This window comes from Sinocyclocheilus rhinocerous, unplaced genomic scaffold (genome assembly GCF_001515625.1).
Source record: "Sinocyclocheilus rhinocerous isolate Xijiao unplaced genomic scaffold, SAMN03320098_v1.1 scaffold553, whole genome shotgun sequence".
NCBI classification, from domain to species: domain Eukaryota; kingdom Metazoa; phylum Chordata; class Actinopteri; order Cypriniformes; family Cyprinidae; genus Sinocyclocheilus; species Sinocyclocheilus rhinocerous.
This window is the reverse complement of record NW_015627255.1, coordinates 24,124-49,832: the sequence shown is the minus strand read 5'-3', so window position 1 is coordinate 49,832 and position 25,709 is coordinate 24,124. Positions and strand designations below refer to the sequence as shown.

The 25,709-nt window shown below is 38.8% G+C and overlaps 1 protein-coding gene across 1 annotated transcript in view; it reads left to right on the top strand.

Moving 5' to 3' along the window:
• LOC107726155 (BCAR1 scaffold protein, Cas family member) overlaps positions 1-25,709 on the top strand; it is a 99,990-nt gene that overhangs the window by 67,925 nt on the left and 6,356 nt on the right. Inside the window, exons 3-4 of the mRNA XM_016535668.1 lie at positions 15,537-15,680; positions 24,442-24,552. Coding sequence (XP_016391154.1) covers positions 15,537-15,680; positions 24,442-24,552 — 255 coding nt within the window. The remainder of the gene's footprint in view (positions 1-15,536; positions 15,681-24,441; positions 24,553-25,709) is intronic.

Sequence of the window (25,709 nt, the reverse complement as noted above, 5' to 3'; positions counted from 1 at the left end):
GGGGAGATTTTGATATGTTTTCTCCTAATGTCCTCTATATTATGATCACTTGTCCTTGTGCCCACAGTCCCACCACCGCTGACAGTTTTTCATTATGTGATAAGAGTTCCTGCTGAGAAAGGAGAGAATGGATACACGCATACACAAACACGTATAGAAGAGTGCTGAAAACACCTTTATACTCTTGCTCTGCTTAATAAAGGAATGTATTCCAGTGCAGAAGTACGGCTCACATGCAACTAAATCGAAGGCAGCAAGCAGTGTGAGTTATGCTGGGGTAAAGTAGAGTGCAACAGAGGCTGTTTATTTTTAACCAAGTTTTTTATTGTTTGTATTGTGTTTAAGAGTTAAACCAAATCAAATGGATCTGATATCTATCACAAAAATTACAAAATTTGAGTCAGTGAAAAAAAAAAAAGATCAAAAGTGACAGTAAAAACATTTAAAATTTTACAAAATATTTATATTTCAAATATAAAAGTTAATTTTAAAATACATTAAAATGCAAAACAGTTATATTAAATTGTAATAATATTTAAAAATATTACTCTTTTACTGCATTTTTGATGATTAACTGCAGCCTTGGTGAGTATAACAAATTCATCAAAAACATTGAAAAATCCTATACCCCAAACTTTTCAACAGTAGTGTATATGGTAAATAAATATATATCAAATATATGCAGATATTTAAATAGTTTGAAAGAAATAGACTCAATTACATCATTCACAGTGCTTCATGGGAGTGGATGGTCACTGTTGAACACTTTTGCAGTGATTCCTGTTGAGTGACTATATCTCTCTTTGGGATCATGGGTAGTGTAGTTCTTTGGTGGGAATTTGGCTATTAATCCTGATTTAAATAAGATCTTCTAAGTGGAAGTGCCTAGCTGTGGACTGACTCACCCAGGTGATACTGTGGCAGCAGTTAGAGGAGTTATATGATGATTTTGGATGGGGCCAGGGTTAGGATCAAGGGATTGTGATAAAGCAGCTGGAACAACCGAGATGTGTGTCACATCAAAGACATGCACAGGCTGGGTGTGTTAGCACGTGACCCACAAAGCCCCAACACGCTCCTCCAACGGCAAGGACTTTAATTCTCCCTTACTTTGCCCCGTCTTAATGAATCATCACAAACTCTTATTTATGGAAGTAATTTCTGCCTTTAGAGTAAAGAAATAAAACAGATAATTGTGAGATTAAATATTAAAATAAGAAGTAACTAAAATCACATTGTGATTTATTACAATAAATTGCCGTAATTCAGAGAAATAAAGTTGTAATTGTGAGAAAAATGCAGTCCTAGTTATCATATTGGAATTGAGCTTCCATAACCATTTGCTCTGTTGGTTTAGTTTCTCCCTCCATTTCATTTGCTAAGAAGCTGAACTCAGTGACTCACATCAAGAAAAATTCGATAAGAATGAACACTAAACATTATGACATGCTTCAATCAAACGGTAAGCTATCTGTGAAGATGTTTCTTACGAAATGAACCTGTAATACCGGATGTGCCCTTCAGTTACAAGAATAAGATTTGTACATGTTTGTGACTCACCACCGATAAGACTCGCCTGCTGTCCTGCTTACACATTAACCAAAGTGAGCTTACACTATCAACTCAAGTTGCACATTGACCATTAGAGTAAATAAAACTGACGGATGAAGAAAGATTTGAGCGTAAGTTGTTGGTCCGGTTTAGGACTATGTGAGCGTGTCACAAAGAGGGTGAGGTGTTTAGCTCTATTAAGGATACAGTCGAATGGAATGGTTTATCTCTTTAATGGCCCCTGCTATAGCCGTTCAGTATGCTGGACAGACAGCCGGGTTTATTAAGAAAAGGTGTGCTGTGAAACAGGAACGGGGAGATGACAAAGGCTAGATTGAGATTCTGTGGTTGGTTTGCCGCACTGCCTGTTCTGAAAGTAAATGTGTAATCTTTGGAGACTTAGTTGAGGCTGCTCACCTGATCAGGCGGGGAAGAGGAGGTTGAGGGAGGAGGTGCCGGCTTGGCTTATCTACAGGACCAGGCAGGCAGCGTTTAGAGGAGAGAGGGAGGGGAGAACATTGTGAGAATGCAGAATAAAGGAAGACCAGAGGGATTGTAGATCCATCCTCCTCCTACACATCCACAGAGCTACAGCAGTGTGGAGAAACACACCAGTCTGCTATCATAATGTTATCAGTGTGTTAAGCAATGCTATCAGTGAATTCCAAGCATAATTTTTGCAGCATTGAAGGGCACTGCTGAGAAGGAATGTTATTCCCAGTCATTCCAGACAAAAGTTAACCATGGAATTATGTCACCTAGACACATTAACAAAGAGTATGACTAGGGTAATTCCTCACCAAACCTAATATTTACTTCAGATCAAAATCATCTCTTGCTCTTGTGCACCCAAGAATTATCTACAAGAAATATTCTTATATATGTTCATGTCATTTCTGTGGCATCAAACAGAATAAAATAATTGTAAAAATATTGAAATAATGATTAAAATACTATTTTACACAGGTTTCTTGAATACCTGTTTGCAAAAGTTTTCATCTTGTGTTTTTACTATCAGTTTATGTGTTTTTCAGTAGTGTGTCAGTGCAGAGGGAATGGGAATGCCGCTGGGTGCTTGTGTGCGTCTTGTGGGAATTCCACTTACTGGCTGGCACGTCTACTGCAACCCTCTCCCACCTCAACATTCCTGAAGACCAGAGCTACTCCTCCCTGCCTTTAGACGGCCTTCAAGGCATCATGCTTTTTGGTTCATTTTAGGGAATCAGTTTAGAGCCCTGTATTTCAGCCCGGGCCCGATGGGCCCCGACGTTTTTACACCCCTCGGGCCGGGCTTCGGGCCAATTTTCACGTCATAGTTCAGACGCGGGCCGGGCCTCGGGCCTGTTTTAGGCTTCTCCTTATTTTTTTATATTTTAGACATCCATCAATTAGTGATGAAAAAAATTGCCCCGCTGGTGGAAACAACACGAGACCGTGCCGGGCTAAATTTATCAAACATAGGCTCACTGTCTGCCGCTGGCCGCTTGGTCGTTACTTTAAAAAAACAAAAACTTATATTTAACGATCAAAAAATGCTCCAAACGTTTTTTAAATTAACTTCATAAAAAAACGAAACAAAATATAATCACTTTGCTATTACATACAAAACTGAACTATTTTAATAGCTGAAACAGTAGTATAAGCTGTTTTGGGAGAAGGGGAAAAAAAGACGCACTCGGGTCGGGCTCGGGCTCGGGCTCGGGCTCGGGCTCAGGCCGGTAATTCTGATAAGCTGTCGTACACGGGCCGGGCTAGGGCCTGAGCGTCTCGGCCAGGGCCGGGCTAGGGCCTAAATTTAAGGCCCGTGCAGGGCTCTAAATCAGTTCATGGTCTGGATTAAAAGCATTGCATTTTAAATTTTGATTGGATGAGGCTTGTTCAAAGCCAGATAATGGAAAATGCATATATATCCACATGCAAGACAGCACATTCTATATAAAGGTACCATAAGCATCTTACAGTTAAATGAAATGAACTACTTTACTTGGATGAATCATTTTTATTCAGATTATTATAATCAATAAATGTAATTATTTTTGAATATCAGTATCTTTTTATCATATGAATGTTGTTACATTTTATAAGACAGTAAGCCAAGGCCAATGCGTTACAGTAATTTTATCCTTGAAAAGGTGGTTTTAGGCTCTCCATTTCACATTGTGCTTAAGGGACTCATTTTTGCATTCCACTGCTCCACTTTTCCATTGTTTTTCTGTGTAAACATGTTAGATGGACATTTAGTGCATCTTGAGACCATGCTTTTTTCCCATTACACTGCTCACGTTTCGCGTTTTTCAATTCAAAAACACATTGTGTGTGAATGGCCCTTAAGAACACCTCGCACTCGAATTGCATCATGACTGTTTTTCATTAAGTTACGTAGATTGTGTCAAATGTTTCGTTGTTTATGATTCTTAAGTTCAAGTGAATGCTTCAAATTAATTGATATAGAGAGTGGGATGATTCATTCGTGAACTGGACATCTCTGCCAAAGGCACACACTCTCTCTCTGTCTTTCTGTTCTTCCTTTTGATTATTTTCTTCTCTGTGAGTACCTCAGAATACTGAATAGAGAGCTCTTAATGGTTGTTTAAATAGTCTCAGTTCCCCTCAGGGGCCTGTGTGATTTTAGGGTTGTATCTCTGGGCCTCACTGCAGTGCATTGTGGGCTTTTAAAGAGGGTCTTTGATATTGGCCTCACATCACAGCGCATGAGTGAAGCATTGGCTGCTCCACGGCACTGCGCCTCCACATAGCCTCATTACTCTCTCCTCAGACTGCACACGCTGACTCTGAATCAGCACATATCCACCAGCAGTCCCCTGTACATATTAATGCGATGCAGTGAGTGTGTCTGAAGACAACACGGCATCCATTACAAGCAGTGTGTCTGGGCTCAGTGTAGCGGCTGCAGGTTTGCTGTGATGTGGCTTATGTGGAAGAGAGGGAAAGAGAGAGGGACTAAAGGAGAAAACAAGTGCTGATGCCATGTTTCCCTTACAGCTGGAGGAGACGCAGGAAGTAGTGTGATGACTGGGCAGCTTTGAACACGCTGTGCATCTGGTCCACCAATGTGCTTTATTTATAATTTCCTGAGCTTCGGAGCTCAGTTGAAATCTCATTGCATCCTCATGACAAATGTTGTGGAGTAACAAACTAAAAACAGTGTCTAATTTAACTACATTTTTCAGTGGCATGACAGAAGCCCCGCTTCTGCTAGCCTAAGCTGGTTTGCTGGTCTTCCAGTATGGTCAGGCTGGTTTTAGAGGGGTTTTGGGCAGTTTTTACTTTCACTTTTTAAAACCAGCTTAAGTTGATTTAAGATATTTTCCAGTCACAAGCTATTTTTTTCCAAAAAGAAACTGTGTAGTTCAACAAAAAGCTGTTTTATGTCACATTGTGTTGCATAGCTTCACAACCAAGCAAACCGAGACAATAATCAAATACAATCTCTAAAGTCTGATTTAATTTAGTGAATTGGTTCATTTATTTATGTTAATGGTCTGGTTCAAAATGATTTACTGACTAATTTGAGTACCAGTGTTTGTCCTCTCGTTTTAGTTAGTTTCGTTAATTAAAATCTAGTTAATTAAAACAAAGGAAATTAGTTAATTTGTTCCCTCGCTTTAGCTAAACCGTGGCCACTATTTAACTAAATTAAAACGAGGGAAACATTTGTACAACATGACCATGATTTAACTTAAAGTTGAATGAATACTGTAATGCAATCAATATTTATTTATGGCCACAATATCTATTTTTATTCCTGTATGTTATGTGGGGGATTTTATGTATTCTGTGTATTTATATGTGCAGCATTATATTGTTTTATCTACTTATATGCACTTCATTTAATGTATGTAATGAAATATTTAGTTAAATGCTGCTAGAAATGAGTGTATTTGAAGTTTTATTAGTTGTATTTAATGTTTAAGTGTATCTGTTCAAGTTTAATGGTGTCATTCTAAATGAGATTAACTACATTTAACTACTTTTTGTTAGTAGCTTGTAGTTTAGCCAGCTACTTTTTCAAATGGATAGCTAGACTGTAGTTGAACTACTTTACGAGTAGCTTTAAGCTTGAGAAGCTATAGCTTCAAAGTGACTGTCTTCGAGGACACATCACTGTCGGACACATCATGCGTCCAATTGACGTTCACCTTCAGGCCTCGGGAGATCATCTCTAGGTCAGTGAGGACCAGTGAAGGAGTCTCTGCGCCCTGTAACCTTGAGCACACCACTTTGTCAGATAACACAGCCGCACAGCCAACAGGTTGTGTCCAATAAAGAGTGAAAAAGACAGCGTGTGTCTGTCTAAAGAAAGACAAAACACGAATCTTCCTAGCAGGATCTCCTCCATTACCTGCTGTGGTCTCATTTTCTGCTCTGACAGCGTGTGCCGAGCGAGGGGACGGGAGATTGACAGCTGAAGGGAGCAGAGGAAAACGGCGAGATCAGTGGGACAGAATTAGCAGCCTGAGCGGCGATGGCGGGTGGAGCCGCGGGAGGAGGTTTTCGCTTCTCATGTGCTGTGTCCTGTCATTAACGTCCCCACATAGCCAGCAGCAGATCTAGGGAGAGGAGGGGAGAAGGGGCCTGATGCGGGCCCCTCAGCATAAACAGCAGACCACTGCGAGCCTTTATTTGTGCTCCAGTGGCCTTCATCAAAGGGCTGGAATATCACAGGAGGCCACAGGGTTCACTTTGTACTACAGGGAGTTGAAAGGACTGAAAAAACACAGATCAGAGAGAAGAACAGGGGGCCTAATGGAGCCACAAACTAATTTACTGCGTCTTCACACACGCCGCATGTCTTCCGCTGAAGAGTACACAGAACCTTTGCTCTCTATATGTTGTTCATCATTCTCTTTATGTTCATATATGTATGTAAGAGTAGGTTTAAAGGAGGTACGGTGTCAGATTTTAATTGGCTTGTGAAAAGCTAACTCCAGCACCACGGGCTAAACTCAGTGGCCACCACTTAAACCATCTCTGTGATGTTTTACATCTTTCCCTGAAGGTCAGAGGATACAGGAAATTTCAGCTAGTTGTAGTTGTAATGAAGACCAAATGTTGCCAAATGTATTTGTCACTTTTGTTCCCCTTCAGGAACTCGAGCTGCGTCGAGTCGCTTTGGGAACGCCCTTGCGTGACCGCGTTCTGAAGCACGTGTCAAATCAGTCCAATGGAGCAGCGAGACGTCACGAGCGGGGTGAATCCCTGCAGGCGCTACTTCATCGAAGCTGGTTTGCGCTCTGCTGGATGCGCTTTTATACTTTCTGGTGCTTACGTCACCCCGCTCGTGACGTCTCGCTGCTCCATTGGACTGATTTGACGCGTGCTTCAGAACGCGGTCACGCAAGGGCGTTCCCAAAGCGACTCGACGCAGCGTCTCGTTCCCTCGGGGAACCATGGTTACATACGTAACCTAGAGACGTTTATTCATAGCTGGAGTTAAAACGAAAGTTGAATGAAAATTGTCATTTACTCACTCTCATGTTGAACACAAAGGATGTTTTGAAAAAAAAATTGTCTATACAGTAAGTCAATGGGGTCCAACAGTGTTATTTTAGTATTTATTACTATGTATATACTATTATGGAATTTATTAATATTTTTAATTAGCTTTTATTTTTATATTTTTATTTCAGTTTAAGTTTCAGTGATTTTGGTTTGTGCTTTTGCCAGTTTCATTCGTAAAAAATATTTATATAGTTAAATATACAGTAAAATATTCATAATTATATTTAGCTTTAATTTATTTCAGTTCAGATTTAGTAATTTTAGTACTTTCTCTTATTTTATTTCAGCAACATTTCTGATTTTTTTTTTTATGTAAATGTTTTTTACTATTGTTTTTCATCTGATATTTATATTTGATATTGATATTTAGATTTCAGCTTTATTTCAATTAATATATATATTATTTAAATGTTTATTTCATTTAATAGATATAGGGTTATTTAATAACAACAACACTGGGTTCAAAGCAACATCTTTTGTGTTCCACAGAAGAAATAAAGTCATACAGGATTAAAATGACATGAGGGTGTGTAAATGATGAGAGTTTTTATTATTATTATTATATTTTTCTGGCTAAACGGTCCCTTTAAATGCATTTCCATGGCTAAATATCCTGAATGATACCTCTTTTCAGCGTCTTTCACTTCCTCAAGCACGCACAATGGTCTCGGGCAGGGACTAACCTTTGATCACTGGCAGGTACGGTGTGGTCTCCAAGGAGACACACTCATCTCGGTCTTATTAATAGGTGCTGCGGACAGGCCTGAGTGTTGTGTTGCCAGGAGAGCAGGAGGAGAGGAAGTGTGTGTGTGTGTGTAAATGTGTGTGTGTGTGTAAATGTGTGTGTACAGAGGTCTGCACATATGCTGTCTCAGTTATATTCACTTTTGCAACCAGCATCGGAAAGAAACGAGAAAAAGAGAGGAAGAGCAGCGTAATGAAACCGAGAAAGGAAATGCAAAAACAGAAAGATAGAAAGACAATATGCTGAGCTGCTTTGAATAAATGCCACTTATGCGTATCAGGTAAATTGTTTGTGAAAAATAAAGGGAAAAAGAGAAAGAATGACCAAAGGGAAGAATATGCTCAAGAAACAAATAAACAAAGTTGGGAGACAGAATGATGTGCTTAATGGTTCTCACAGAAATCTTAACAATAAATATATCAATCAGTGTATTCTATCTACAGGATGACAGTTCACATTAGCATAATAAGATGTAGCTTAGCGGTTAGAGCATGTTGACATGATTTGAATCTGGCTTTTATTTCTGATCCAATTCCTGTCCAGCATAATTTCCTGTCTTCTCTCTGTTGTCCTAATAATAAAATGTACAGTAGCATAAGAGTTCTTAGTGGTTTTTAACATGTTGCTTTGTGGTTACTAAAGTGTTCTAGGTGGTTGCCAGGGGGTTTTGCATAGTTGCAGGTGGTTTAAGTGTAAGGGATTGTTTTGTAGTGTCCTAACAAGTAGCACTAATAAATGATGGTTAAAACATATCTTTAAGGGACGTTTCACGCCCAGCCCGCTCATGGCAGTAATGTGGGGCATGTAGGGCTTTGGGGGGCTGTTACTGGAGATCTGTGTGGATTAGTACCCGGGGGCGCTCTGTCTCCAGGAGCCCCTCTGGCCTCTCGTCCCACCAGCCATCTCATCACACACCCTCACATGTGGCACATGCCACATGGCACTGGTCCCAAACAAAGCTCAGATTCACAAGTGTGAGCTAATTAGCCACTGATTAATTCCACAGCAGAGGATGAGCATGGGTATATGGGCTATAAATCCTTACCACTACCACCTGTTTCATTCTGGTTTTTGGCTCTTTGCTGCCATGGCTGTTAATGTTTCAGGGATGAAGCTTCTGATCTGGGTCACCCGACAGCAATCTTTACTTAAATCCTTTAAGTTTTGAGTTTTAACTGGCCCAATTTGAAGGATTAGGTGCGCAAAATGTTTCCTACTGAATTCTGTTTTTGCGGAAAGGGAACCCTTTCCTCATTATTGATCCAAACATAATAAACTAAACAATATCATTTCTTTGTAATATATTTTCATGTTTTTCTATCAGCTCTATGTCTTTTTTCATATTTAACTCAGAATACATTTTTGTTTTGCCAAGGAACTTCAGCAGTAGTGCCACTGAATATCACTGCAGCAAACACTGCATTTAAGTGATATTAACTATTTTGAGAGATTCCCTACATTAAACTGTCCACTAAAACAACCAAAGGCAAGCTTTGACTCACTCAGGTTTACATAAAACACAAAAGTGGACTTCCAAACCCAACTCAAAGGGATTCAAGCGAAAGTGTATCCAGTACATCTGCAGATGTGCCCAAGGGAGGCAGTTCTCTGTGGGATAGCATGTATGTGTGTGTCCGTGGTCCAGATGAGGCGCCACTGGCACCCACATCACACCAAGTCACTGAGCCCAGCTGAACTCTCCACAGCCTGTGCTCACATGCCCACAGCTGTAGCCTAGAGATGTGTCATCGCTGTGATGGACATGTTTCACAAGGGCATGTGTGGACCACTGTCAACCATGACAACACCTTTAGTAAAGGCATTATTGCAAATGTCCTTCAAAAAATTGCACTTGTCCTTTCTTTTCTTTAAAAACAGCAAAAATCTGGGCCACACTGAGGCACTAACAATGGAAGTGAATGGGGCTAATCCTTAAATGTTAAAATACTCAATTTCGTTATTTTCAATCAGTTTCAATAGCATAGCCACAATATGCAAACAATAGTATGTGTGGTATTTTAGTATGGAAAAAAAACTGCTCAAAATACTCCTGTAGTTATATTGCCATAAACCCTAAATCAGTTGGCTCTCTGTAACCTTCTTTTTTTTCTTTTCAAAGAAGGAACAAGTCTAAATTATTATTTTTTTGTTTTTGTTGTAATTACCCCAAATGCTGTCGAACTTGTACTGAACCTGGAATATTCCTTTAATATATATTAAAAATCCCATACGTGAAAATAAAACTTTCACCAAATGTTTGTTACTGAAACTGACCTACATCCAAAATAAACCAAAAATAATAATCCAAAAATAATCCAAAGTAAAAACCAAGACTAGCGAAAATGAGGGTAAAACTAAAGTGTACATCATGCCAACACACAGAACCCTGATCTGCACCCCCTGCTTCGCACATACTGAAGAGGACAGCTTGCTTCACAGATGGCCAAGGCGAGAGCGGTGGTTAGGGGCTACAGGGGAAATTCTTATGCATTGCCACTTATATAGAGAAAGAGTGTATGTGAAGGTATGTGGAAGCCCTTTGGGGTTTGGACTTTGACCCCTCATTATTTTCCAGGCCTCTGGACGCAGTTATTCATGGCACTGCGTTGAATCAACACCAAGCTTAGGCTCAACTTTGCTAAATCTAACTTTACTAAACTATTGCAACCTTGAATCTGTGAATGCGATTTAGAAAAGGATGGGAAACTCTTTTGAAGAGTGGAAACTGAAATGAATGGCTTGCGTGGAATGTTAGACAGGCTGAAATTGCATTTGTCAGATTACTCCATTCACAGCATTTTGCATTTTCTGTTTGGCGTCATTAAATTAATATAATTATTCTTGTTGCCGTGAGTTGAGGAAATGCGCTGCGACTTCTGACCTCAAATATTTGAAAGCCTGAATAAAAAGAAGTGTATGACAAAAGTGAGTAAATGAAAAAGATTACAATTCAAAAGCTTTGAAATAAAATTTCAGCATGATGTTTTTAAGGAAAAGAAAGCAAAAATGTGCAGTTGAGCACAGAATAACACAAAGAGCTTTGAGAAAGATACAGAATAAACATTAGGATATCTATTTTTGTCACAGTTAAAAGTTAGTGTTTTAATTTAAGCATGCATTCATAATGCAAATAATACCATCATAGCCTTCTTGAAATCTCCCAGAATACTCAACATCAGGTATTCTGTTTGCAGGCGTAGATTAAAATTAGCGACATCCATGGTCTAAGGAGCCAGGTCTGGCTGGAATGTCTTCAGCAGACCTTGGCTGCGCTCTTTAGAGTGGTGGCATGTGTCATTGTGTCAGCTGGGGTAAGGAGGTCACAGCTCGTCGATGCAGCAGGGGGTACAGGGGCTTTTGTAAAGCAGCCTTTGCAATCTGTCCCTCTCTTCAGGGCTGAACCTAATGGCCGTGTAGCTGCTGTGATTGGCCAGCTGTCATGGTGCGGGGCAACGCAGTCAGATGGTCACCGCTCCCCAATTGTTTCCTTCCACACCAGGGAGTGTTTGTCTCTTTGTGACATCATCATTACAGGCACTCCCCACAAGAGATTGTTGTGACAGCTGGAGGCCTGGACCCACACACTCTCTATGACCAGACCCTTTCAGCTATATTGATGAGGGCAGTCCACCACATGTGCCATCTCTGCTCCCCAGAGCAACGCTCATTGATAATTCACATTATTGATCGATGTTCATTACGGCCGGCTCTTCAGAGGCTCTCAGCGGGATGGAGTGACTATTACTTAAGCCTAAGCCCAGGTCTGAGAGAGCACTGAAATAAAACACGGTGTGCAGTACTAAAGAACCACAGTGTGGACAATGTTGATGTATATATGTGACCCTGGACCACAAAACCAGTCATTAGGGTCAATTTTTTAAAATTGAGATTTATACATCATCTGAAAGTTGCTACAAATATACCCCAGCGACTTAAGACTGGTTTTGTGGTCCAGGGTCACATATAGTCTCTGACCTGTAAGCAATAACAGAATGTTATTCTACGGATGCTCTACATTGATATACACGGTCTGTAAACATGTGTTTCACATTATAACTGTTAGTGTTTGGTACATTTTTGCATGGTAACTATGGTGTATTGACCAATCAATATCCAGGACTGTGACTATTTTATAAATATACAACAGCTTTGAAGGTGGCTCTCCAATCTGATGAAAGATAGATATAGATAGATAAACTAGCCCGACATACACTCGCAGATGACCGATTGTTGGCTTGACGTGTCCCAGCCTTAATAAACCTGCTGTTGTCTGTGTCCTTTAATGTTTATTAGACAACTAAAGAAAAAGAGAAAATCACTCACTACTCTTGACTGAATCATTTTTTTTAACATTAATAAAAATGAGTGTATAATTAATTCATACAGTGTTGTATTTTGATTACTTTATTCAGTTTTTGCAGTATACACCCCTAGATGGATGTATGGTTAGACAAATATTGACTAAACTAGATAGATAAATGTCTAAATAGATACACACATACATACATAGATTCACCTTTGTTTGTGTGAGTCAGGCTAAGTGAAAATGCAGAGAGTGGGATGGCACCGGAGGTTGTGTACGTGTGGATGTGTCAGATGAAACACCTGCAGTTCAGTCTTAATGTGTGTGAAAGTGTGTACAGCACTGTGGAGAATGCAGCCATTTACCACAGCAGTGTCAGAGAGAGGGGTTGTGAGTGTGTGGATGTTTTGGAGGAAGGGACGGGGTGGTCGACGGGTCACAGGGTTTCACACCAATAACATGCTTTTACCTCACTGACAAAAAATCCGAAGAATTGGGCAGAGGGGTGAGATAGGTGAAGCGCGAGAGAAAGAGAGTGCGAGAGAGAAAGAAAGAAAGATGAGAATTAACAGTGACAGCTTGCCAGCTTTCTTTAATGAGAACGACTTAATTGGATGGTTAGCAGGGATGTCACATCTAAAGTGACAGGCTGTGTGAGTTAATATTAATACAAGATCTCTGGGATTTTCATTAGCCTTTCTTTCTTTATTTATGTTGCACTTTCCATACATGACAAGCAACACTGCAGTGTCGGGCAGACAGTATAGTTCTTTTAAATGCATTTTACACGTGTGCACTTGTGCTTTCCATTGTGCTCGTCTTGTCGTCGCTCGTGCCTGGTTACCATAGTCACTAGATTTAATCTAACAAAGCATGAACGCCTCACAAAGAAAAGCTTCATTGAGTCTGTGTGGTTAATCAGCAGTGCTTTGCCCTCCCTGACAATAAGTGAAGACTCTTGCGGATGTAGAAATTATATTTTGCACAAAAATTAACCATATTTGTAGGACCATTGATTTTTTTTCCCATTTTCATGTAAATTAAGTACATTTCTTCTTCGTATTTTCATTACATAAAGAAACTACTTATTATTTTTGATGTTTTTATCAATTTCTAACATTAGATTCTCATTTTTAATACAGTAAAAAATACTGCAATAAAATATTTTTATTAAATTGTTTTTTTACTAAGTTGTATAGATACCAATTTAAATGATTTTTTTTTTTTTTTTAACTTACTTTTTCCTTAATGCTCCTAAATACTTGCTTTATTTTCTTCAAGCAAAAAATTATTTCTCATTTCTTTATTTTGATTTGGGGGTGTAATATGTCTTGGTCATATGAGATTCACCCCTGTTCTGGGATTATTGAGTGACTTCTACAATTTTTTTTTTTTTTTAACTTACTTTTTACTTAATGCTCCTAAATACTTGCTTTATTTTCTTCAAGCAAAAAATGATTTCTCATTTCTTTATTTTGATTTGGGGGTGTAATATGTCTTGGTCATATGAGATTCATCCCTGTTCTGGGATTATTGAGTGACTTCTACAAACTGTCTGCATCCATGATGAGCATCTGTGTCAGTATCTGTTGTTTAGTATGCGAGAAGTGATGCCCATACGCAAGGCTGGCACAGTGCGTTCCTATAGACTGGCTGGTGTGAACTGATAAAGGGAGAAACAGAGCGAGAATGAAAGCGTGCGTAATCTCATTAACTCAGTGTTAAGAGTAAAGGCCAGCAATCATGTTTAACTGGCCTGCGGGGAATCATGAAAACTACATAAAGCTCACTCCACCTTGATCATTACTGTACACACCTCACCAGTGCACACAAACCAATGCTGCCCGTCCATACATGTTTTATATTAAGGATCAAATACTTGTTTTCCAGAGGGCAGAGTGCATTACTAACATACTAAAGCACTAAACCTCTTGAGGCAATGTGTTACGGTGATTTTGCTCTGCTTCATGCTGAACAAAACCCCTTGACTGTGGTAAATTCACTTAGAGCCAGAACTATCCATTTGATAAAACATAGAGAGGCACCATATTAAAATTCTTTACTATTTTGTCTAAATAAATAAAAAATAAAACACTAAATTAGATTATTAGTCCTTTTAAAGGAATAGTTTATCCAAAAATAAAAATTTGCTGAAAATGTACTCACCCTGAGGCCATCCAAGATTAGTTTTCTTCATTGGAACATAGCATTATTTGCTCACCAATGGATCGTCTGCAGTGAATATGTACTGTCAGAATGAGAGTCCAAACAGCTGATAAAAACATTATAATAACCCACAAGTAATCTACATGACTGCAGTGAATTAATGTCTTGTGAAGCGAAAAACTGCATGTTTGTATTAAAAAAAAAACACTGACATATTTGTTTAGATCTGTCTTGGACTGTTTTCACTTGAAAATGGCCTCCTGATTAAGAAGAGACAACTTTTTCCACTGGAGAAAGCAATATTATAGATAGAGGTGTGATGATTTTATCAGCTGTTTAGACTCTCATTCTGATGGCACCCATTCACTGCAGAGGATCCATTGGCGAGCAAGTAATGTAATACTAAATTTCTCCAAATATGTTCCAATGAAGAAACAAACTCATTTAAGTGAGTGAGCTTTGATAGCAAAGGTAATCTAAATGTAAAAATGCAAGAAATGAGCATGTACAATTAAATATACAGTATCAACTACTAAAAAAATATATATAAATAATAATTTTTAAAAAGCCTCTAATATCAGTTGTCAACTATTAAGGTTAAGTTGGTCATGCGATAAATCTCAAGCTGACCAACAGAGAGCTGCTTGGTTTGAAAGTGATTTCTGTGTGAGCTACACTATTAACAATAGACAATGTACTTTTTTTTCATGAAATTTTGGAGAAATGTCGCTAATGTGAATATATTTATTGTACCGACCTAAATATATAAATAGAGGAAATGACAATTAAATATCTAATATTGACAGATACCAAAATTAAAATAATAATAATAATATTGGCTAATAAAAAATATGCTACCAATATATCTTGCATCCCAAATATCACAGTATTCTATGAGTGTGCGTTAGCTGCATATGCTACAATCCTTGTGAACAGCTCATCTGAGTGTTTGTTGTGATTGGTATTATGTCTCAGGCGTTGTACAAATATGGGGTCGTAGCTTGTTTTCATTTCCCAGGCTCACACGTTCAACACAGTCCTCAAAGCCTAAGACAGAAGGTAAACAGGCCGACAAAAGGACGGCCCCTGTTCCCACGGTGACCTTTGAGACCCCAGATTTGTTGTAGTAGTGTCTGTGTTAACCTGGTATGAATGGCGCCATCAGGGCAGCATCTTTATCCTCCTTTATGTGCCTAGCCATTCATTCACACAGTCTCATGCAGTTGTTTTCCTCTTTCTCTCTCTTAGGTGGTTGTTCCCACACGGGTTGGTCAAGTGTATGTGTATGACACAGGAAAAAATGAACAGGATGAGTATGACGTCCCCAGACACCTCCCACCCACCCAGGATATCTATGACGTGCCGCCCACCCGCACCCAGTACAGTCAACAGGTAAAGAATTCATCTGGACAGAAGCATCACATGGCCCTGTGTGAACTGATTATGTCACTGTGTTGAGTTTCATATGCACTATAATGTCCATGTGAAGGTCATTACGCTGTAGGTTATTTGATATCTAGTAATTTGTGGATGAGCCAGTTATTGATGATAATAGTCTTTAAGTGTATCTCAGATGTCTGCAGTGTGTGTGTGTGATAGATGATCATCACATACTCCAGTGAAGAACCTCCACTTTCATTAATAATACAAGCAATGAGAATATAAAATCTTTCTTTGTTTCTCTTTCTTTCTTTCTTGATAATTTTCTCTCAATTTTTTGCTCCCACTTTCTCATTCACACTCTTTTGCTTTCTTTCGCTCACTCTTTTCAAAAGTAATGTTTTTCTTTTGCTCTTGTTGTTTTTCCTTTTTCTTTTGCTTCTTTCTTTAACACTCACCTTTGCTTTCTTTTGCTGACTCTTTTGATTTATCTCACTCTTTTGGTCTTTTTTTCACTTTAGTTTGCTTTCTTTCACACTTCCTTTTGCTTGATTTTTTTCTTGAATTTTCTTGTCTTTTGTTTTTCATTTCTGTGCTCTTTTTTCTGTTTCTTGCACACTTTCTTTTACTTTCATTTGTTCTTGCTTTCATCCTCTATCTTTCCATCTTTCATTCATTTTGACTCTTTTGCTAGCTCTTTCTTCCTCTCTCTTTATTCCTGCATCCTTATATTCCTGTTGCCTCGATGATTGCATGCCTATTTTTAGATGAGGTCATGCATTACTTGCAGTGGAAGTAGATATTTCAGTGTCTGGAGGCATTTCAAAAAGAAGGTCAGCATTGTATGTGTGTGTGAAGCAGAATATCTCGAGACTGCTGTGTGTGCACTGTGTGTATATGAGAGGGAATGTGCTGTCAGCGAGATCAGTCCTTCAGTGCAGCACACACACACACACACACTAGAGCAAAGAGAGACAGACAAAGCCTGGCTCACGGCAAAGGCCACAAATACCCAGACCTCACAATTCCAACACACACATAGCCTGCAGCATAGCCATACAGAAAGAATGAGAGAAACATGGACGACGGCAAAGACCCGAGCACATGCTGTAAATGACAGAGGAGTGAACTAAACAGGACAGATGAAACAAACACAAATGGCATAAAACAGATACTGTAGGGAATTCAGGATTGCAGCTGATAACATTGTTTACTGGCACATGCTGTTTGTGTTATTTTAGCTCTCAATTCACTAATCATAGAATCATCTAATTCACTAATCTCATTTATTGAATCAAGCAAATTACTGCAAGTAATGGCCCAAACATGGAAAACTAAATGCAGTGAATACAGTTTTCTCATTTTGTCGGCCGATTTTGGAATGTTAAGTGATGGAGGATGTTACCATATATTAAAGCTTAGGGGAAAGAAACAGGTATTTAATTTATTCATGATTTAATGATGCAGCTCTGTACACTGTACCATTTAGCATCTCCTTAATCTAGTTCATCAGAGGTTAGTGAATAAACGCAGGTTTTACACAAAAAAAGCCCGTGCAGCAACTGTTTAGTAAATTCACTCAATTTTTCATACCGACCAAAAATGCTCCAAGCCAAACCACTTCCACCTCAAAATCGCTCCAAATATCATTGTAACAAATCGCCGTCTCTCAGATTAGAGCGATACAGAGGAAAAAGCATGGACGTTTTATCAAATGGAACTTGCACAGCGGCTGCTGGATGGTCAATGAGAGGTTTTGGTATTCATGGGTTCTCCTGCCTTAGTCTCTGACTGCAGGCTCTCCCGGGGGCGCACAACAGATTGAGAGCCATTGTTTGGCCAGCATTATAAATGCTAATGGTGTTTGTGTAAGTATGTGTGTGATTGGTGCAGTATTGATAGAAGTGTGGAGTAGAGTCTCCAGTACACATTAAAGGCATATATTAGGATTCTTCTTAAGAGTGAATTTGTGATTGTTACTCGAGGTGTAAATTGTTTAAATCGATGGATGTTTGAGAATAGCATAGCATCTTGATCTTAGAGAAGTAATAGGATTTTTAACTCTAATATTTAAATGCAAAATCGAACATTTTCACTTCGTATGTGACACGTATTTCTGTTATAAACAATGATTATTATTGCTGCTAGCAAGCATTTCTATAGAATCATCAGGAGATCAGGGGAGTAATAAATGCAGGAGTGGTATATAATGCTTGAAATGTGACATTTTATTTGTCCATAAAATAATGTCTTGTACTGTATGACAACAAGAAGTCTATGTCTAACAGCTGCGTTTGTAATAATATACATCTCTGCCATTACAATCCTTAGAGGGCAGTTTGTGAAAGACTGGTTTAAATTATTAATGCATAAGTATTAAACTGAAAATGTACTATTGAAATTTACCAGTCCCAGACAAGATTAGACTTCAGCTTAATCCAAATTCCTTTGACCTCATTTCACCTATATCAGATGCAGTAGTGGAAAAATCACACTTCCCTTTCAGTCGGTCACTCTCGACGTCACGTCGGATGACCGACGAATTGGGATCTCGCTTAGAGGGACCAATCTACTTCGAGTGTAAACTAAACGAGCCAATGCACATTGGCATGCGATTATTGCATCCAGCTGCCGCTGATCACAGCGTGAGTATAAGTAGGCAGCAGATGCAGCGCATATTCAGCTTTTCGCTTCGGAGCCGAGCGATCACATCGTTCTGCTCCTGACTACTCTACTGAGAGAAGAAGAACGAGTTCAGCGCGCTCTTGGAGAGCTCTTCGTGTTGGCGGTACGGCGCTTCAGCGGTGCTCACACGTTTCACACGTTCAACACAGTCCTCAAAGCCTAAGACAGAAGGTAAACAGGCCGACAAAAGGATTCCCACGGTTCCCACGGTGACCTTTGAGACCCCAGATTTGTTGTAGTAGTGTCTGTGTTAACCTGGTATGAATGGCGCCATCAGGGCAGCATCTTTATCCTCCTTTATGTGCCTAGCCATTCATTCACACAGTCTCATGCAGTTGTTTTCCTCTTTCTCTCTCTTAGGTGGTTGTTCCCACACGGGTTGGTCAAGTGTATGTGTATGACACAGGAAAAAATGAACAGGATGAGTATGACGTCCCCAGACACCTCCCACCCACCCAGGATATCTATGACGTGCCGCCCACCCGCACCCAGTACAGTCAACAGGTAAAGAATTCATCTGGACAGAAGCATCACATGGCCCTGTGTGAACTGATTATGTCACTGTGTTGAGTTTCATATGCACTATAATGTCCATGTGAAGGTCATTACGCTGTAGGTTATTTGATATCTAGTAATTTGTGGATGAGCCAGTTATTGATGATAATAGTCTTTAAGTGTATCTCAGATGTCTGCAGTGTGTGTGTGTGATAGATGATCATCACATACTCCAGTGAAGAACCTCCACTTTCATTAATAATACAAGCAATGAGAATATAAATTCTTTCTTTGTTTCTCTTTCTTTCTTTCTTGATAATTTTCTCTCAATTTTTTGCTCCCACTTTCTCATTCACTCTTTTGCTTTCTTTCGCTCACTCTTTTCAAAAGTAATGTTTTTCTTTTGCTCTTGTTGTTTTTCCTTTTTCTTTTGCTTCTTTCTTTAACACTCACCTTTGCTTTCTTTTGCTGACTCTTTTGATTTATCTCACTCTTTTGGTCTTTTTTTCACTTTAGTTTGCTTTCTTTCACACTTCCTTTTGCTTGATTTTTTTCTTGAATTTTCTTGTCTTTTGTTTTTCATTTCTGTGCTCTTTTTTCTGTTTCTTGCACACTTTCTTTTACTTTCATTTGTTCTTGCTTTCATCCTCTATCTTTCCATCTTTCATTCATTTTGACTCTTTTGCTAGCTCTTTCTTCCTCTCTCTTTATTCCTGCATCCTTATATTCCTGTTGCCTCGATGATTGCATGCCTATTTTTAGATGAGGTCATGCATTACTTGCAGTGGAAGTAGATATTTCAGTGTCTGGAGGCATTTCAAAAAGAAGGTCAGCATTGTATGTGTGTGTGAAGCAGAATATCTCGAGACTGCTGTGTGTGCACTGTGTGTATATGAGAGGGAATGTGCTGTCAGTGAGATCAGTCCTTCAGTGCAGCACACTGCAGCACACACACACACACTAGGGCAGAGGGAGACAGACAAAGCCTGGCTCACGGCAAAGGCCACGAATACCCAGACCTCAATTCCAACACACACGCAGCCTGCAGCACAGCCATACAGAGAGAATAAGAGAAACATGGATGGCAGCAAAGACCCGACCACATGCTGTAAATGACAGAGGAGTGGACTAAACAAGGCAGATGAGACGAGGCACATCACTCATTATTTTGTGTGCCAAAACACAACAGTATTTCCGGCAGAAGTGTACAAACATAAATGGCATGAAACGAACATAAAACACTGGAAGGAAATCTGTAAGAATGAATTGTGGCCACTGATAGCATTGTTTATTGGCACTTGCTATTTGCATTTTTTAGCACGTTTCACTCAATCATATAATTCACTAATCTCAGTTATTGAATCAAGCAAATTACTTAGTTATGGAGGATGTTACCATATATTAAAGCCTAGGGGAAAGAATCAGGTATTTAATTTATTCATGATAGTTAATAGTTAGCATCTCCTTAATCTGGTTCATCAGGGGTTAGTGAATAAAGTTCAGGTTTTTACACCAAAAGACTGTGCAGCAACTGTTTAGTAAATTCCCTCAATTTTCTCACTCAATTTTTCATACTGACCAAAAACGCTGCAAGCCAAACCACTTCCACCTCAAAATCGCTCCAAATGTTCATTGTAACAAATCGGCGTCTCTCAGATTAGAGCGATACAGAGCAAAAAACATGGTCGTTTAATCAAATGGAGCTGGCACAGCGGCTGCTGGATGTTCAATGAGAGGTTTTGGTATTCATGGGTTCTCCTGCCTTAGTCTCTGACTGCAGGCTCTCCTGGGGGCGCACAACAGATTGAAAGCCATTGTTTGGCCAGCATTATAAATGCTAATGGTGTTTGTGTAAGGATGTGTGTGTATGTGTGTGATTGGTGCAGTATTGATAGAAGTGTAGAGTAGACGTGACTTCAGAAGTCCCTAGTACACATTAAAGGCGTATATAAGGATTCTTCTGTGTGAATTTGTTGTTGTTACTTGAGGTGCAGATTGTTTAAATGGATGTTTGACAGTTGTGTAGCATCCCAATCTTAGAGAAGTAATACGATTTTTAACTCTTAATATTCAAATACAAAATTTTAAATTTTCACTTTGTATGTGACACCTATTTCTGTTATAAACAATGATTACTGCTACTAGCAGGCGTTTCTGTAGAATCATCAGGAGCTCTGGGGAGAAATAAATGAAGAAGGAGTGGTATATAGGCTAATGCTTGAATTGTAACATTTTAGTTGTCCATAAAATACTGTCTTGTACTGTCTGACAACAAGAAGTCTATGTCTAAGATGCTTTTGTAATAATATACATTTTCTGCCATTACAATCCTTAGACGGCAGTTTGTGAACCACTGGTTTAAATTATTAAAGGAATAGTTCACCCAAAAATGAAAATTTGATGTTTATCTGCTTACCCCCAGGGCATCCAAGATGTAGGTGACTTTGTTTCTTCAGTAGAACACAAATTATGATTTTTAAGTCCAGCCGTTGCAGTCTATCAGTCGTATAATGCATGGCAATGGTAACAAAATCTATGAGAGTAAAAAAAACATGCACAGACAAATCCAAATTAAACCCTGCGGCTCGTGACGACACATTGATGTCCTAAGACACGAAACGATCGGTTTGTGCGAGAAACCGAACAGTATTTATATAATTTTTTACCTCTAATACAGCACTATGTCCAACTTCCTTGAGCGCGCGCACGGCATCCGATGCGTGAGGTGTGTACGCGCTCTGGCGTAGTTTACGTTAATGGGTGTGTTGATATCCAGCCGAAGAGCAATCAACCATAACTTCAGGCGAGCAGGCTCAGAAGTTGGGAATACGTGGAAAGTCACCACTCCCGAATGAGTTCGCGCGAGAGAACGTAATCTTTTAGTTTTAAGTCGGTTTGAACAATCCGGATAAGCGCAAGTAAGTACCATTTTGATTAGCCGTCGTACCTACAATGACTGTGCACTGTGTAACCAATGAGTGACGTATACGCGCGAGAGATCATTTCCGGCGCTTGCGTAAACAACGCCAGAGCGCGTACACACCTCACGCACTGGATGCCGTGCGCACGCTCAAGGAAGTTGGACATAGTGCTGTATTAGAGGTAAAAAATTATATAAATACTGTTCGGTTTCTCGCACAAACCGATCGTTTCGTGTCTTAGGACATCAATGTGTCGTCACGAGCCGCAGGGTTTAATTTGGATTTGTCTGTGCAAGAAACAAAGTCACCTACATCTTGGATGCCCTGGGGGTAAGCAGATAAACATAAAATTTTCATTTTTGGGTGAACTATCCCTTTAATGCATATGTATTAAACTAAAAAATGTACTATTGAAATTTACCAGTCCCTAAGTGTGTGTGACACTTACTCTATCTCAGACAAGATTAGACTTCAGCTTAATCCAAATTCCCTTGACCTCATTTCACCCATATCAGATGCAGTAGTGGAAAAATCACACTTTTACTGCTAGCACTATAAAACGTTTAGTGGGTTTTAATCCTTTACTAACATTTGAGCACTGTGAGACTTTGTGTGTGTCTGTGTGTGTGTGTGTTTGTGGTTATTTTTTCTTGTTTGTACCAGCTGAGCTGCAGGCATTATTTGATATTTATATCAGTTGTCACAGGTTTGACAGAGCATTGGGACAGGAAGTCACACTTCATTTATAGCACGTTCTGAAACTCGAGTCAATGCTGTTGTTGTAGTGTTGAGAATGCATGCATAGCTCTGTGTGTGTGGGTTTACTTAACTATACATCTGGGGGCACCCTCAACTGGAAAAAATGTTCCATAAATAAAATATGTACATTTATTCTTACAAAAATCTAAAAAGGGTTCCTTGGTGGATAGGGTTAGTCTCTAATTGAAAACTTTTTTTTAGATATAAAAAACTACAGAAGTATATGATATTTCAATGTGGGGAGGTTTATTTTTACTATACTTTTGGGGCAAATTTGCCATACATAAACATAAAACGATGATAATCATATGTAGATAGAAATAAATATATGTGTGTCGATATATGTCTTTGTAAAAAACCTGAATTATATATATATTTTTTTACAACTATTTATTTAGCATTGACAAATTAAATTGATCAAAAGTGAGATTAAAAGCATTTATAACATTACAAAAGATTTCTATATATAAAAAAAAAATGCTGTTCTTTTGGACTTTCTATTCATCAAAAAATACAGAAAAAATTTATCACAGTTTCCACACAAATATTCAGCAGTTTAGCTGAAGGATCATGTGACAGTAAAGACTAGAGTGCTGAAAATTCAGATTTGCCAGAACAGGAATAAATTTAATTTTAAAATATGTTAAAATAGAAAACAGTTATTTTAAATATTTCACAATATTATTGTTTTTACTATTTCTTTTTTAATTACATTTTTATTTTTCAAATAAATGCAGCCTAGGTGTACATAAGACATCAAAAACATTAACAAATTGTACTGATCCCAAACTTTTGTACAGTAGTATATGTTACAGAGTGACATGAATCACTAAAACAATGACAGTACAGAGTAGTTTGCCACAGGACAACATAGCTGGTGACTTTTATAATATTTCACACGATGTAATCTTTGTCCTTGTTGTTAAAATGGTCATTTTTTCGCTCTGCATACCTCCGCTAAGGGCTCTCCTTTACTATCGCACATGTTCAAAGTCTCAGCCTGACCACAGAGCCACTGGACAGGTAGCAAAGAAAGAGAGAGATTGTGGGTGAAGGTGGAGGTCAGCTACTATTTCTTTTTTAATTACATTTTTATTTTTCAAATAAATGCAGCCTAGGTGTACATAAGACATCAAAAACATTAACAAATTGTACTGATCCCAAACTTTTGTACAGTAGTATATGTTACAGAGTGACATGAATCACTAAAACAATGACAGTACAGAGTAGTTTGCCACAGGACAACATAGCTGGTGACTTTTATAATATTTCACACGATGTAATCTTTGTCCTTGTTGTTAAAATGGTCATTTTTTCGCTCTGCATACCTCCGCTAAGGGCTCTCCTTTACTATCGCACATGTTCAAAGTCTCAGCCTGACCACAGAGCCACTGGACAGGTAGCAAAGAAAGAGAGAGATTGTGGGTGAAGGTGGAGGTCAGCATCTCTGCAGCACTGCTGATTTCCTCCAGCTGTTCCTGTCTGAGGTCGTGCTCCTGTAATCTCTCCCCATCAGTGGGAGTGTGTCCGCTATCGGGTGTACCTGTGTTCCCTTCGACCCCCATTCATCCAGTTGCCTCAATCCCAATTCTTTTCCAACATGCACAAAAAACAAGGGTGGAAATAAAAGAGAGAAAAAGACAAAAAAGGGCAAAGTATGTAGGAGAAAGTAGAAAGGAATGTAGCATAAATGAGAGAAACAGTCCCTCCCTATTAGATTATTTTCAACTAACACAAATGTCAATTTATTTCGTATCTGTATTTTTATTAAATAGCTACTTCCTTTACAGGTCAGATCTACTTATAGCCGCAGATTTTTGTCTTGAATGTGATTTAAGTCAATTATTTACCTTATTAAAACTAGAAAATCAGATTTATGTGTCTTTTTGACCCTGTTTCTCTCTGGGTCACAGGTTTATGATACTCCTCCCATGGCTATGAAAGGCCCACCCAGTAGAGATGGTCAGGACATCTATGACACTCCACCTAGTGTGGACAAGAGCCAGCTGCACTACCAACAAACGGTAACACTCCATTCTTGTCTCCATACAAGATTGAAACAAATCAATTACACTCCGGTTTTATTTACACCTTTGATCGGCACATTAATGGGGGTTAAAGAGATCTGTATTTCCTGAAACAAAACAACACTGATGGTCTTACAATGATGAAGTACAACAGAATAGGATCTGTAAGCGATTTCTGTTATTTTGCTACCTTTAGCCAGACTTGGCAACTGAATTAGGCCGCCTGCTACAAACACATGCCATCCCTCCAAAACTCTTCCCACTAATGATATCTCAACCAACCCAATGACAGTAAACCCTACAATGTAAAATGATTCACAAGCAGAAAGAATTTCTGATCGGCTCGTCAGTCACACAGGACACCTTTTTCAGTGTTTAATGCAAGCTGTTCCACAAAAAAAGAAAGAAAAAAAAGTCACTTGGAACACCTTCAAACTGTGTTCATTTAGCAAATCCTAAGTGTGTATAACTTTAAATTGATTCTAGAAGTGCACAATATTTGGGTTCCATATAGACCCTTTTCACATTTAAGGGGTTTTCAGAAGCAGAAGTCGTTATAGTTTGGTGAACTTCTATATTGGTGAAGGGAAGCTTCAACAAATATATTTTTTGTTCCCATCTGCTCTAATAGCAAAGAAAAGTCCACAATAGTGTTTATATGAGGTTCCTAAAGAGGAAAAAAGTACTGAGAGATTGATTATGCTGATTAGAAGGGACAAAGATGTCAAATCTGCCATCAGCATTATCTAGTTTCCTGTATTTTAATACCAAGGTAATAAAACACAAAGTATAGTGTTATAAATATATATAGTTTTTTTTAAAGTGTCTATTGGTTATCATCCAACTTTAGACATTGTTCATTTTCATTTCCTCTATTTTGTACTAAAGTACAGAGTATTCAAAAATTATTATATTTAAGGGATGAAGTAGTGAATATCAGAAGAATAGCCCCAAAAAATTAAGATATAAGTAGTAGTGATGGGAAGTTCGGTTCTTTTCCGCGAACCGGTTCTTTCGGACAGTTCGATTCAATAAACCGGTTGAAAAAACCGGTTCACCGGTTCTTTTACGCTCGACGTAATGACGTCATTGATGATGACGTAATGGCGTCAAGTCTATCGCGGGCTTAAAGGGGTCATATGATGCTTTTTTAA